At 33.7% G+C, this 12,330-nt stretch overlaps 1 protein-coding gene across 10 annotated transcripts in view; it reads right to left on the bottom strand.

Moving 5' to 3' along the window:
- LCORL (ligand dependent nuclear receptor corepressor like) overlaps positions 1-12,330 on the bottom strand; it is a 164,720-nt gene that overhangs the window by 34,434 nt on the left and 117,956 nt on the right. For 8 of the 10 annotated variants that reach the window (XM_081812559.1, XM_081812566.1, XM_081812567.1 and 5 more), the window contains one exon: positions 5,733-5,826. In XM_081812559.1, coding sequence (XP_081668685.1) covers positions 5,733-5,826 — 94 coding nt within the window. Of the gene's footprint in view, positions 1-282; positions 4,391-5,732; positions 5,827-12,330 lie in introns of those variants that run through there. The other 2 variants (XM_081812565.1, XM_081812568.1) reach the window with 2 other exon arrangements.

The following is a 12,330-nucleotide window of genomic DNA, read 5'->3' as shown; positions in this document are numbered from 1 at the left end:
TCTTTCATAGCTCCCTTGTTTTTAATGTTAAATTTTTTTCTAACCTTTTCCAGTTTGATTTATAAACCAAAACATCCTGCCTATTTTTTTATACGTTACTATCAGTTTTGCTCATTACAAGTTTTGTTGTTCTTTGGAGAAGTCAACTTTTCATATTAATATAAATAAAACTCATTCCTACAGTGAATCAAAAAAGTCAGTGTAGTCAGTTTTTTTCTTTTCTTTTCTTTTCTTTTCTTTTACTGAATGAGTAAATCAATCACACACCAACAGTGTTGTAAATTTAAGTGCAAAAGCATTGAAGTGCTTTACTACAAATTACAACCTAGAAACACGTTAACTGAACAATTAAAATTCATACAATCAGATTTAGATATATAACAACACAAAGTAGGAACAGAATTACAGTACATTTACAACACAAGACAGATACATGAATTCATTAGAAAATATTGTAATAAATAATTCATGAATTATAGTGCAATTGATTTATGCATAAATATAACTAATTGCCTAACAATCAGTTTATATTAACAAAATCTGTCAAAATCAAGGCAGCCACAGAGTTTTACTAAATTACTGCGACAATGGAAATACTGCAATTAAAAAACAAATACAAGTATTTGTACTGTAAACAACTAAAAAAATCAGTCTCACTAAAGTTAGTATACAATTTAATATAAAATTGTCATTAGCTACCAGAAATGGTTTAAACAACTTTACTGAGCAGTAGTTTTCTAAAAACAGAGGCACTGTTTTTTCTTTTCCTTCTTTTTTTTTTCTTTTAAATATAAAATACTTGAGGAACATTCAAATAAGTAGAAAGCATATAAGGGTTGCTTTCACCTTCATTAAAAGTCTGCTGAAACTGGATTTTTCAGAAAACTGTCAATTAATAAGTAGTAACTGGTAACTAAATTTATAAAGTACTTTGAAAGTTTAACGTAAAGAACATCTTAATAGAATCACTGGGGAGAAGGGGAACCCATAAATTTCCCTGCCTTTCCTAGTTTGTATAATCAAAAGTTAACTCAATAATTAGAAACATTTTGTTTCTTTTAAAAGTTATGGGTTGATCATTACCTATAAACTATCAAAAAATATTTAATTTACTATTTCTGACCAAAAATAAATAATACAAATACTAAATGCTGCAAATTAACTATAATATTACCTATAAAACTACTGATCACTGTGAAGTCAATAGCAAAATGATCCCTGATTTTATGAATCCTGTAAAGTTTTTGGTCAGGTCATCTTTTAAATGATATAAAAGTGTTCTGTAAGTATCCCTTTACTATAAACTTCTCAATCAATTTATTAATGTAAATATAGTGTGAGGAATAAAAAAGCTCAATATAAATATTATGTAATGCATTCAGGCCCCCAAATTTTTGCAAGTAAAATTCTGTATAAAGAGGTCAATAAAATTGTGTTGAAACATTTACTTTATTTTTTAAATTTGTTTTTCAATGGGGGAGAAGGGGAAATATATTAAATAATCCAAGTTCTGGCCCTCACAAAATATGGCTTAATTCTTTAAAAAGAAAGATGACCCTGACATCTGCTGTTTTGCAATCTATTATGTATACTTACTTGGAAAAAAAAAAAAAAGAGCAAGAGGATTCATACCCTAGTATGCAGGTAACGTTAAGCTGAAGAGGGTTCAGTATAGATCTAAGAGACCAAATAACTACCTGGTTGTGTAGTGTCCCACTCTTCAGTTTTTTTAAACATATGTAAGCAGTTTTTAAATGTAATAGCTGAAAATCTCTTTAGTATTACACGTATATGTGATTATTAGATACACACAAACACAAGTGTAAAAACACAAGTATTTGACAAGGTGCACTTATTTTTTAAATTCAGCTTTAAGTATTCCTTTTGGACTTAGGAAAATTGGCTTAGAAAAATGATCAGAACCTGAATTTTAACAGAGAAAAGGGGCACTCGGAGAATTCTGAATATACGAAGCAAATCCCCATTCTTTATATGGAGGCACATGCTTTATAACATTTTACCACTAAAACTGCATACTCCATAAATCCAACATGGATACTCTGAACCACATTTTAAAACTGCTATATAAAAATTATTGGTCTCTCTCATGAGTCTAGTAAAAGTTAAAATGCACTGCCCAGCTTCTAACTACCCAATTAGTAGAGAGTTTACATTACTGAAAGTTCAAAACAGCTTCAGTGTTAAATATCTGTAAATCTATTCAAGACCCTGAACAAACTGCAAATTTGGTTATTAGCAAAATGATAATGTATCGCCCACCAAAATGAAATCTGTAATTCATTTTGATAAACTGAAAATGTTTTGAAATGTCACAGCAGCAAATATATTAAAGTTACACTGAGGTTTTTCAATAGTAGGAGTGTGTCACAATCCTTAAAATTTAAAGTAGTCATAACATCAACTAACCAGCACATTTAAACCAAATATCATTCTCAAGCTTTTTCTGTGCACATTATAAACATGCTCTAAGTTGCATTCCAACTTTCTTTTCTAACCTTACACATTAGCTTATTTTTCAAATGAAAAACAAAATTAAATTATTTTAATAATTAAATTTAAATTACTTTTTGTTCTTAGTATTCCATCTTATATTAAAGGATTCTATAGCTGCTGGGGTTAACTATGTGTCAGTTTTTTTTAAAAAGTATATACCTTATAAACCCCAACTTCCTGTAAATCAACTATTAAATGATAAATATTAAATTTCATTATACATATCATTTAAGGTTTTCTTTTCTATTCCTGGTGGATGCACTTGAGTGCATTTCATATTTCATAGAATACACTGTAGTGTACTAATACTGTATATATTAATTTTTCTTAGTATGGAGATAGCTGTCTATTTAAACTTTGATTGGTTGTTTGATGTACTTACAATAGCTGTAAGTGTAGTATGTAAAAATGTTTACAAACTATTAATATCATATTTCCATTATAAGATGGTTCAACTGAATGGCTGGAGTGGTCTTTCACCAATAAAAATGTTTCACTTGACAATTACTTGTTTTCCCACAATGCTTTATGCTATTGACTACTAAAGAAAACCTGAATCTTTTTCACCTATTTATACAAGGATTAAATACAAACTATCAGAATTTAGTAAGCAACTATATAATTCTGTCCACAGTGAAAACCCTGAATAAAACTTTTTTTTCAAAGGCATGTAAGTGGTTTTTGAACTGTAAAATTTCATGTCTCCTGTCAGAGTGAGCATCTGTAATTCCCACGTGTGTATATAGACACACAAATACACACCTGTGCACATACACACACACACACACGCAAACACACATACACACACGCACATACACACATACAAACATTTTCCTAACAAGTAATCTACACAGGCTTGCTGTTTTTGCAGCTGCCAGTCCCTGAATCTGTCATATTATATAACCCAGTGTCTGGTAATCGGAGTTTCTTCTTCGGAGGAGTCTTCAGTGTTCCAGATCTTTCTTTTACCTTGTATTCTAAAGTGCTGTGAGGTACCCCATAAATTCCTTGTGCTTTGGAAACACTCATTTTTCCGCTCATTACCATTGCAATAGCCTCTTCCATTATTTCATGATCATATTGGCGATAACGGCCACGTTTTTTCCTGGGCTGTTTGTTATCTTTTCGATCCAGTCCGTCTTCAGTATTTTCAGAGGTTCCATCAACTGTTCCATTTTTAGAATTAAGACACAAAGGAGAGAGGTCCCCATGTAGAAAATAAGAGTCAACACTTGAGTGAGTTACAGGCCCAGAACATTCTATTTTGTTCTGTTTAGGGAGTATATTTTTCAGTTTTTGGAGAGCTGATCCTTCTAGGACTGGAGAGGTTTTGGAAACTTGATACATAACATCCAGCAGACCAGGACCATCAGGTTGTGGTTTTGAAACAGAACTTACTCGGAGCTGAGGAATTTTTAACTGTACAGTAGGATGTGAAGTTTCATATTGTAGGCTTTCATTTTTTTCTTTAAATTGAGTAACCATTTTCTGTAGAGTTAACTGATGGAGGTAACTGGAAGCTGTTGGGAATTTTAATTCTGAGGTTTCAAGTAGATTGAGTTTACTTTTTTCTGTGCGCTCTGCTTGAGCTCTTGCCCACAAGGCTACTTTTTGCAGCACTGCACAAGTTTCTTTACTGTCTTTATATGAGAAACTATCATTGAAATCTCGAGTTTTGTTTTTAAAAGATGCAGGCTTCCCTGCTGGTAAGGCTTCTAAGTGGAGAAGTAAAGTTTTTTGAGGTATGCCATAAAGTATGCCTGCTTTATTTATGTCCAGTGCTCCAGACTGAATGTCTTTCAAAGCTTTTGAGAGCAAACCATCTGCAAACTCAGCACTTCTTTCCACATAGTCCTCTCTGTTTCTGTGTAGTCTCCTGGATGGATGGAATGAAACGATGGTAAACTGATGCATGAGAGACTCTCACACAGCTATGGAAGGGGAGGGTCCACTCCTTTATTATACTCCTTGCTTAGGTAACATCACTGCTTATGACTCTTTTTAAGTCTGTGAGATGTAGTAGTTACTCCTTATCAAAGCAAACGCTACAGTCCTGGTAGGACAATGTGTCAATCATACGGTGGCCTCAACGGGCAGACCTTCCAAGAACTTAAAATCCTAACTCAGTATTTGTAAAAATATTCTCATGATGTTGCTATTCCTCTGACAGATGCTTGCAGAGCAACACTTATAATTTTTATTTGTACAATTAAGAGTTCCATTATAAAAAATACCCAAATCCTAAAGGAGTTTTTGTTAGTAGAAACGTGACGTTACCGCTAAACAAGTAATAAAAGAGTCAACCCCTTTAAAGGAAATTTGTAGCAGCAAGAATATTTCCAAACACAACATCCCATATTTCCACAAGACTAATTTTTCTCTAGACAAAAACTTAAAATTTTGAAACAAGTAGATAAAGTTATATTTGGGTAAAATAATTTGATACTATAAATGTTATTTCTATTTCAAATATATCACTGTAATTTTCAGCTTCTCAAACAGAAGCTAACTACACTTTATGACTCAAAAGCTACTACAGTCTTAGTTGAAACAAATTACACTCTATATCTAAGATTTAATTGTGACAAAAAAGCTTCCTATGCAGTTTGTTAATGGGAAGATGCAAAAGTTACTAAATAAAAATCCAAAAATCCAACAGAACAGCATTTCACTGCTAATTATTTATTTAATTAATTTAATGAGAACTTTCAAAGCATGAAAGGACTTTCTGTGGTGCTTACTAGATATATATTATATATATTATATAAAGTTTGCCACCACACCTAAAGCACAGTGAAAAAAATGTAAACACTATAAGCTAGCTCTAAGAATTAGTAAGTATGGTACTTTTAAAATTTGATTGTTTAAAAAAATTAAATAGTGAAATCACATATTTTCCTTAAAATTGCCTCCTGAATATTGAATTTTAAATTTTCTTTACTCGTCCTGCTTCTTAGTTTGTAGCCTATGATTAAGTTGGTAGTTCATTTTAGTAACATGAACTAAAGTTTGGTGATTGTTCTGATAACTTTTCTTTAACAGAAAGAATAAAAAAGAAAGAGAAAGGACAAATGAAAGGTATGAGAGACACACACTTATGAGTGACAAAAATTCTGGAAGAAAGCTATATATGTCAATCTACTCAAAGTAGTATTAAGAGTTCTCTGTAGAGATAATTTTATATTAATATTAAATTATATTTCCTAGATATTGCTTACCCAGCCATTGAATTTTCAGAAGAAGGATCACATATGGATGACTCTTCAGATTTTATGCTGGTTTTCTTTGTAGAGAGATCTAACACTCCATCCCCTATAATTTTTGCAAGAGAAAAAACTTTATATTTGTGACAGATAGGTAATCCTTACATTTTAACATTTCATATTTTTGCTGATCTACTAATTCATGACCTAAAAATTAACACTTGTATTTGACATGTGGCTATTCCCAACTCATCTTGTGGTTTTAGGAACAGGACATGACTGGGAAGGCACTACATAGGAAAAAAGAACAGAGAAGGCATTGATTGCCAAATGATATGAAGAAACAAACAGGCTATGATATAAAATCTGTTTAAAATCAACCTTTGGCCTCTTTTCCCAGTGTTCTGCTGTGAACAGCCATTAACTGCCTATACACGACTTTTTTCTAATCAAGGCTGCCCAGATGATGCTTCAAGAAAGTAGGAATGATGTAAGTTGTACAAAACAGAGACCACAGAAAAAATGATGATGAATAAGAGAACAATAATTAGCATTTACTAGGACTAGCAATATGTGGAACATATGCTTTAGGTAAACTGTGACTCTATATATAATCAATGTATTTTTTAGAACTCAGTGTAAAATTTTACTATTTTAAATAACTGAAATGTATAACAGTTGAATCACTGCTTATGTAATATATTGTGTTTACAACTGTGATTGAATGAAGACATAACCTATAACAATATAACATTTTAGGAAAAATAGGCTGTTAGAAAACAACTGCCTAAGTATTTATTAAAATGTAGTTGTTTTTATTACTGTTATAACATTGAATTTACGTAAATAAAACCAATGATTCAGACATGTTAATCTGAAAAACTTAAGGATCAAAAAGAGTAAAAATAAACTATGAATTTAAAACACAGCACTAAGTAATACTGTGACTATTTCTTTACCGATAGCTAAAGAATTGAAAATTTAAGTTATAAAGAATCATTATAAGAAAACACATGTTTAAAAAATATAAAAATTCAAGTTGGTTTAAAAAAAATCAACTGGGTTTTATTGTTACCATATCAATTTACCTATCACTTAGGTGCTCTGGCAAGACACAAAGAAAAATAAAATGTCTATCTCACAACCTGCTATATGTAATTCAATAATTTTATTGAGTGCCTACTATGTGCAAAGCACTATTTTAGGAATTTGGAAGCAGCAGTAACAAAGGCATAAATAGTACCTATTGTCATGATGCCAACCATGACCAACCAAATATGTTATCGAGGGAAAGCTTCTCTAAGGAACAGCGTATTCAAGGGCTGTGACATGGAATCATTTCTGAAATGTCTGAGGAATAGCAAAGAGGCCAGGGTGGCTGGAAGCCAGGCTGACTGAAATGAGATCAGAAATGTACAAAGGCAGATCACATTAGGCCTTGTTGGCCATGGTAAGAAATTTGTATTTTGAGAGACAGGAAACCATTGGAGGATTCTGAGCATAAGATTGACACGATTTTAATTTGTGCTTTTAATGGATCAATCTGCTGTGGGGAGAATGACTGCAAGGGCTAGAGGTGGAGTAGGGAAACCTGCTGGGAAAACACTATCATATTTCTCAACTCTGGGTTTCACACTTCCTTAGTTTCCTCTGTTAGAAGACTCCTAATCCTTTCCTTCTATCCCCACACTCACCCTAATTCTCACCAAATCTTACTCATCATTCAATCATTCAGGCCACAACTTGAATTTGGTTGTCATTATTCTAGGTTGCTATACCTGCAACACTTACCTATATTATTTAGCATTTAGCATGCTATATTCTAGTTGCTTACATACTTACCAGTGTTAGCCATGCAGACCATCAGCTATGTGAAGACAAAGACCATGTCTATTTTATTCACCCATGTATCCCCACTGCCTAGAATAGTGCCTGGCATTCAGTAAATATTTGCTGAATAGAATTTTGAAGAATTAAAAGAGAAGACTGGATAGGTAAACAAAGCATATGGTACACACAGTACCTTGAAAAATTGTTAAATGAAGCATCTTGCCCCAGGTTATCTGTCCAGCTCAATTTTTTATGCTTTGTCTCCAACTCAACCCAACCCTCATACTTCCCGTGTATCTAACCACTTACAGTTCCTCAAACATGCTACTTGGTGTCAGGTCTCTCAAATTGCAGTCCATGGTTCCCTCTGCCTAGAATGCTCTACCTTTTCAACTTGTCAAACTCCTACTCATCTTTAAAGATCCATATGACCCCAAGTAGAAGCTGATTACTGTCTCCCTTGTGTCGACACTTATAACACTTAATGACACTTATGATACTGTCTTGCAATTATTTATTCCTGAAGACTGAATTCCTCAGGTCAGGGATCTTATTTACTTGTATTTCATAAATAGTAGAGTGCTGTAACCTACTAAAAGAAAAAATTGAATGTTGTCTTCTCTTTTACTATCTCATTTCTCTCCTTCAGCAATTAAAATTTTATTATTTCAAGACCTTATAAGATCATCTTCAAAAAATCATTACTATCTAATCCATATTCAGATTTACCCCTGAATTCACCAGTTTTGATTCTGCTCATGTTTTACGTAGCATGCAGCACATAAAACACACTCTCCATAAATCTGTTATTCCTAGTCAATGTTACAAAATGAATTAATGAAATTTTTCCAATTCTAAACTTTTACACTTTTGATAGTCAATTTAAAGTTAATTATTTCACAGACCAGAAATAAGAAAAGGAGGTCTGGGAACGCCTCTCTCTCCTTTACATTAACCATGCAAATTAGGCTATAGCTCCCTAGCTAGGGCAATAAAGGTATTCTTGTCCTTTTTGGGCCATTCCTAGACACATGGCCCTGTTTAGGGATAATTTGAATCTGAAGGATGAACTAGACCTAAGTCCTGTTTCATCTTTAAAAGAGCTACTCAAATCAAGCTTATACTCCTGACTCTTCTTCTTTCAGAACTCTAAACAGTTGACCGAGGTGAGAGATGCTTTAATTTTTTCCCCACAGCCTTGTCTCCATACTTAGGCTACCTATGTTAATAGTTTTGCTCTAGAAGTAACACATTAATCTGTAATCTAGTGAAAACAAAATATACTCCCTCAACATATTTCTACCACACAGTAAAATTATGTAATCAATGAGCATTTATGTAGTGAATACAAGATACATAAATATATAAGTAAAGAACTTTTAGAGAAATTTTAGTTATCATAGAAAATCTCACATTTTGTTAGCAGTGCTTTGGCCTATACTAAAGTATTTTGCTGATACCATTACTCCTTTATACATCATAAAAGCTGTAGCTCAAGAGCTAGAAAAATCACAGAGTTATCTCTAGGATTATCCAAATTAGAAAAGCAAAAACAGTAACAGAAGGGAAGAGATAGCCTGGGAAGAAGGATTCAGGAAAAAAAAAAAAAAGATCAGGAATGGGGATAAAGGGCATTTTCTTGCTCCTGCTGCTGATTTAGATCTAGTTGAAGTGATTACATCTATAAGCATCACTCCTTCAACAATGGAGATAGCACATCATAACTAGATTATTTCGTGTATATATTTCCAAAGTACTAATGATTAACTTGATGGATAGAAACTAAGCACTTTTTAAAAAAAGATTTTATTTATTCATCTGACAGAGAGAGAACACGAGTTGCAGGGGGAATGGCAGAGGGAGAGAGAGAAGCAGGCTCCCTGCCGCAGGGAGCCTGACATGGGGCTTGATTCCAGGACCCAGGCACCATGACCCGAGCTGAAGGCAGATGCTTAACCAACTGAGCCACTCAGGCACTCCTTTTTAAAATATTTTATTTATTTATTTGAGAGAGAGAGCAAGAATGAGCAGGGGTGAGGGGCACAGGGAGAATGAGAAGCAAACTCCCACTGAGTAGGGAGCCCAACATGGGGCTTGATCCCAGGACCCTGAGATCATGACCTGAGCCGAAGACAGATGCCTAACCAACTGAGCCACCCAGGCACCCCAAAAACTAAGCACTTATTATGCTCTAGGGCAATATAAAATAAGTAGAAGACAATGACTGAAATTTATTTACCATTCAACTATTGGTAGGTACCTAGGTTGTTTTTGTTCTACACTTTACAAAAAATACTGAAATGAAAATCCTTTTAAATGCTTTCTTGTGTGCATGTATAAGAATTTTTCTAAGATATACACCTAGAAGTGTTAAGTGCTGGACTTTACATTTTGGAATTTAGTAGATATCACCAAATTTCTTTCCCACATCCTTGATGACATTTGGTGGTGTTGAGATTTTTAATTTTTGCTCATCTGGTAAGAAAAGCAAGTTGTAGGAATAAATTAACAAGAGTGCATCTAGTATGCATTATTGTGAATTTTTAAAAAACACAAAACTATTTTACTTATAAATGCATAATAGGCGTTATCAGAGGTTGCTTCCAAGACTAAACAAAAGGATGTGATAGTTCCTTAAGAGAAAGCATTATCAGAAGCAAACATGATCAAATAACACATTTATTAGTTCTGGGTAACAGGAACATAACTATTAAGCAGTTATTTCTCTATATTTGAAAACTACTTAATAATAAATACAAATTATTCCCATTTACTGATTATAGACTGGGTCTTAAGACTATAATTTACTTTTGATCAAACACTAATGCAAAATGTATAGAGAGGCCAGTGGAATCTTTCAACAAGGTCAGGTAATTGTATATACTACCAGATATAACTTTTAAAATGGACTGATCCCTTGAAAAACTGAAACCATGACCAAACTGGGCAATTTCTTGGTATCAATACTTTACTGGCTTAATTTTTTTTAGAATTCACCTTCTGTTAAAATCAAGATTTGAATTTTCATTTACAAATTGTTTTCAGTTCCGTATTTTCATGCAAATTCCTGATCAAGGATCTATTCAAAGCAGACAAGTGCAACTGTCATAATACAGAATTGTTTTTCACACCTCCAAGGATACCATTTTTACTTTTTTTTTAAGATTTTTTTATTTATGTATTTGACAGAGAGAGAGAGACAGCGAGAGAGGAAACACAAGCAGGGGGAGTGGGAGAGGAAGAAGCAGGCTTCCCGCGGAGCAGGGAGCCCGATGCGGGGCTCGATCCCAGGACCCTGGGATCATGACCTGAGCCGAAGGCAAACGCTTAACAAATGAACCACCCAGGCACCCCGGATACCATTTTTTCTTATCTCTCATCTTATGGCCTTTGTCCATTCTTCAAAGTAGGTTCTGTGTTCTCTTGGCCTGGCAAGTTAATTTCTACACATCCTTCAGGATCATCCATCCCCTCAAATGTTTTCCAAATTTCCCAACACCCTTTATATTCTTCTATACTGTATTTATGATGTGTTATTATAATTTGTTTGGTTTAGCACCTCAAGTCTAATATGGGAGTTAGTAACTATTTTTAGAATCTATTTAAGATTTATATGTAATTAAGCATAATTACCTGGCTGATTTTCTCACAAGACTCCCTCCCTAAGCCAGGGCCTGAAAGGAATAGTACCTCAGTAAAAACTTATTCACTGACTCATCAATGTCTTGTTCAATTTTGTCACAACAATCAGCATTGCATACAAAAGACTCTGACTAGCAAAACAGTCATGCAATCAATTAACTTTGTTCAGCTATCCAGAAAACAACAACACAGTCAAAAGGTTGATATCTATACAGAAGAGAGGGTTAGCTGCACATAGAGAAACTCCGCTTAAGTTAAAGAACCTAAGAAAGGTTTTAATCAATTACTGTATTTTTTAGGTTCTAATAATCATACAGATTTTTCTTCAGAAATTGTCAAGACTGATGATCATTAATCACTTAATTATGAATATTATTAACTCCTCACAATACTATTGGTCTTCAGTTGCTGCACGAGACAAATCATGAAGCTCAGTCCATAGGAGGGAATATGAGATAAAAGGTCTTTGAAACCAAATTATCTCTCATCAATATTAAATATGTAAATATTAGTAAGATTCAGTATATGAAGGCAAGTGCATTTTATTTTTTTTATTTTTTATTTTTTTTTAAAGATTTTATTTATTTGACAGAGAGAGACACAGCGAGAGAGGGAACACAAGCAGGGGGAGTGGGAGAGGGAGAAGCAGGCTCCCCACTGAGCAGGGAGCCCGATGCGGGACTCAATCCCAGGACCCTGGGATCATGACCTGAGCCGAAGGCAGCCGCTTAACCGACTGAGCCACCCAGGCGCCCGGCAAGTGCATTTTAATGAGGAGAAAATATCACATAAATTTTATGTTGTCTAGAAGGGAGAGAATATTCCAAATTAAATTTCACAGAAATGGCAATTACTAGCAATAAAACTTTCATCAAAATCACAGCTTCCCAGGGGAATTCTACCAAACATTTCAAGAAGAATTAATACCTATTCTTCTGAAACTGTTCCAAAAAATAGAAATGGAAGGAAAACTTCCAAACTCATTTTATGAGGCCAGCATTACCTTGATCCCAAAACCAGACAAAGACCCCATCAAAAAGGAGAATTACAGACCAATATCCTTGATGAACATGGATGCAAAAATTCTCACCAAAATACTAGCCAATAGGATCCAACAGTACATTAAAAGGATTATTCACCA

The sequence above is a fragment of the Leptonychotes weddellii genome, chromosome 2, assembly GCF_054177405.1.
Source record: "Leptonychotes weddellii isolate Sample4059 chromosome 2, ASM5417740v2, whole genome shotgun sequence".
NCBI lineage: Eukaryota > Metazoa > Chordata > Mammalia > Carnivora > Phocidae > Leptonychotes > Leptonychotes weddellii.
This window is presented reverse-complemented; position numbering and strand designations above follow the sequence as displayed.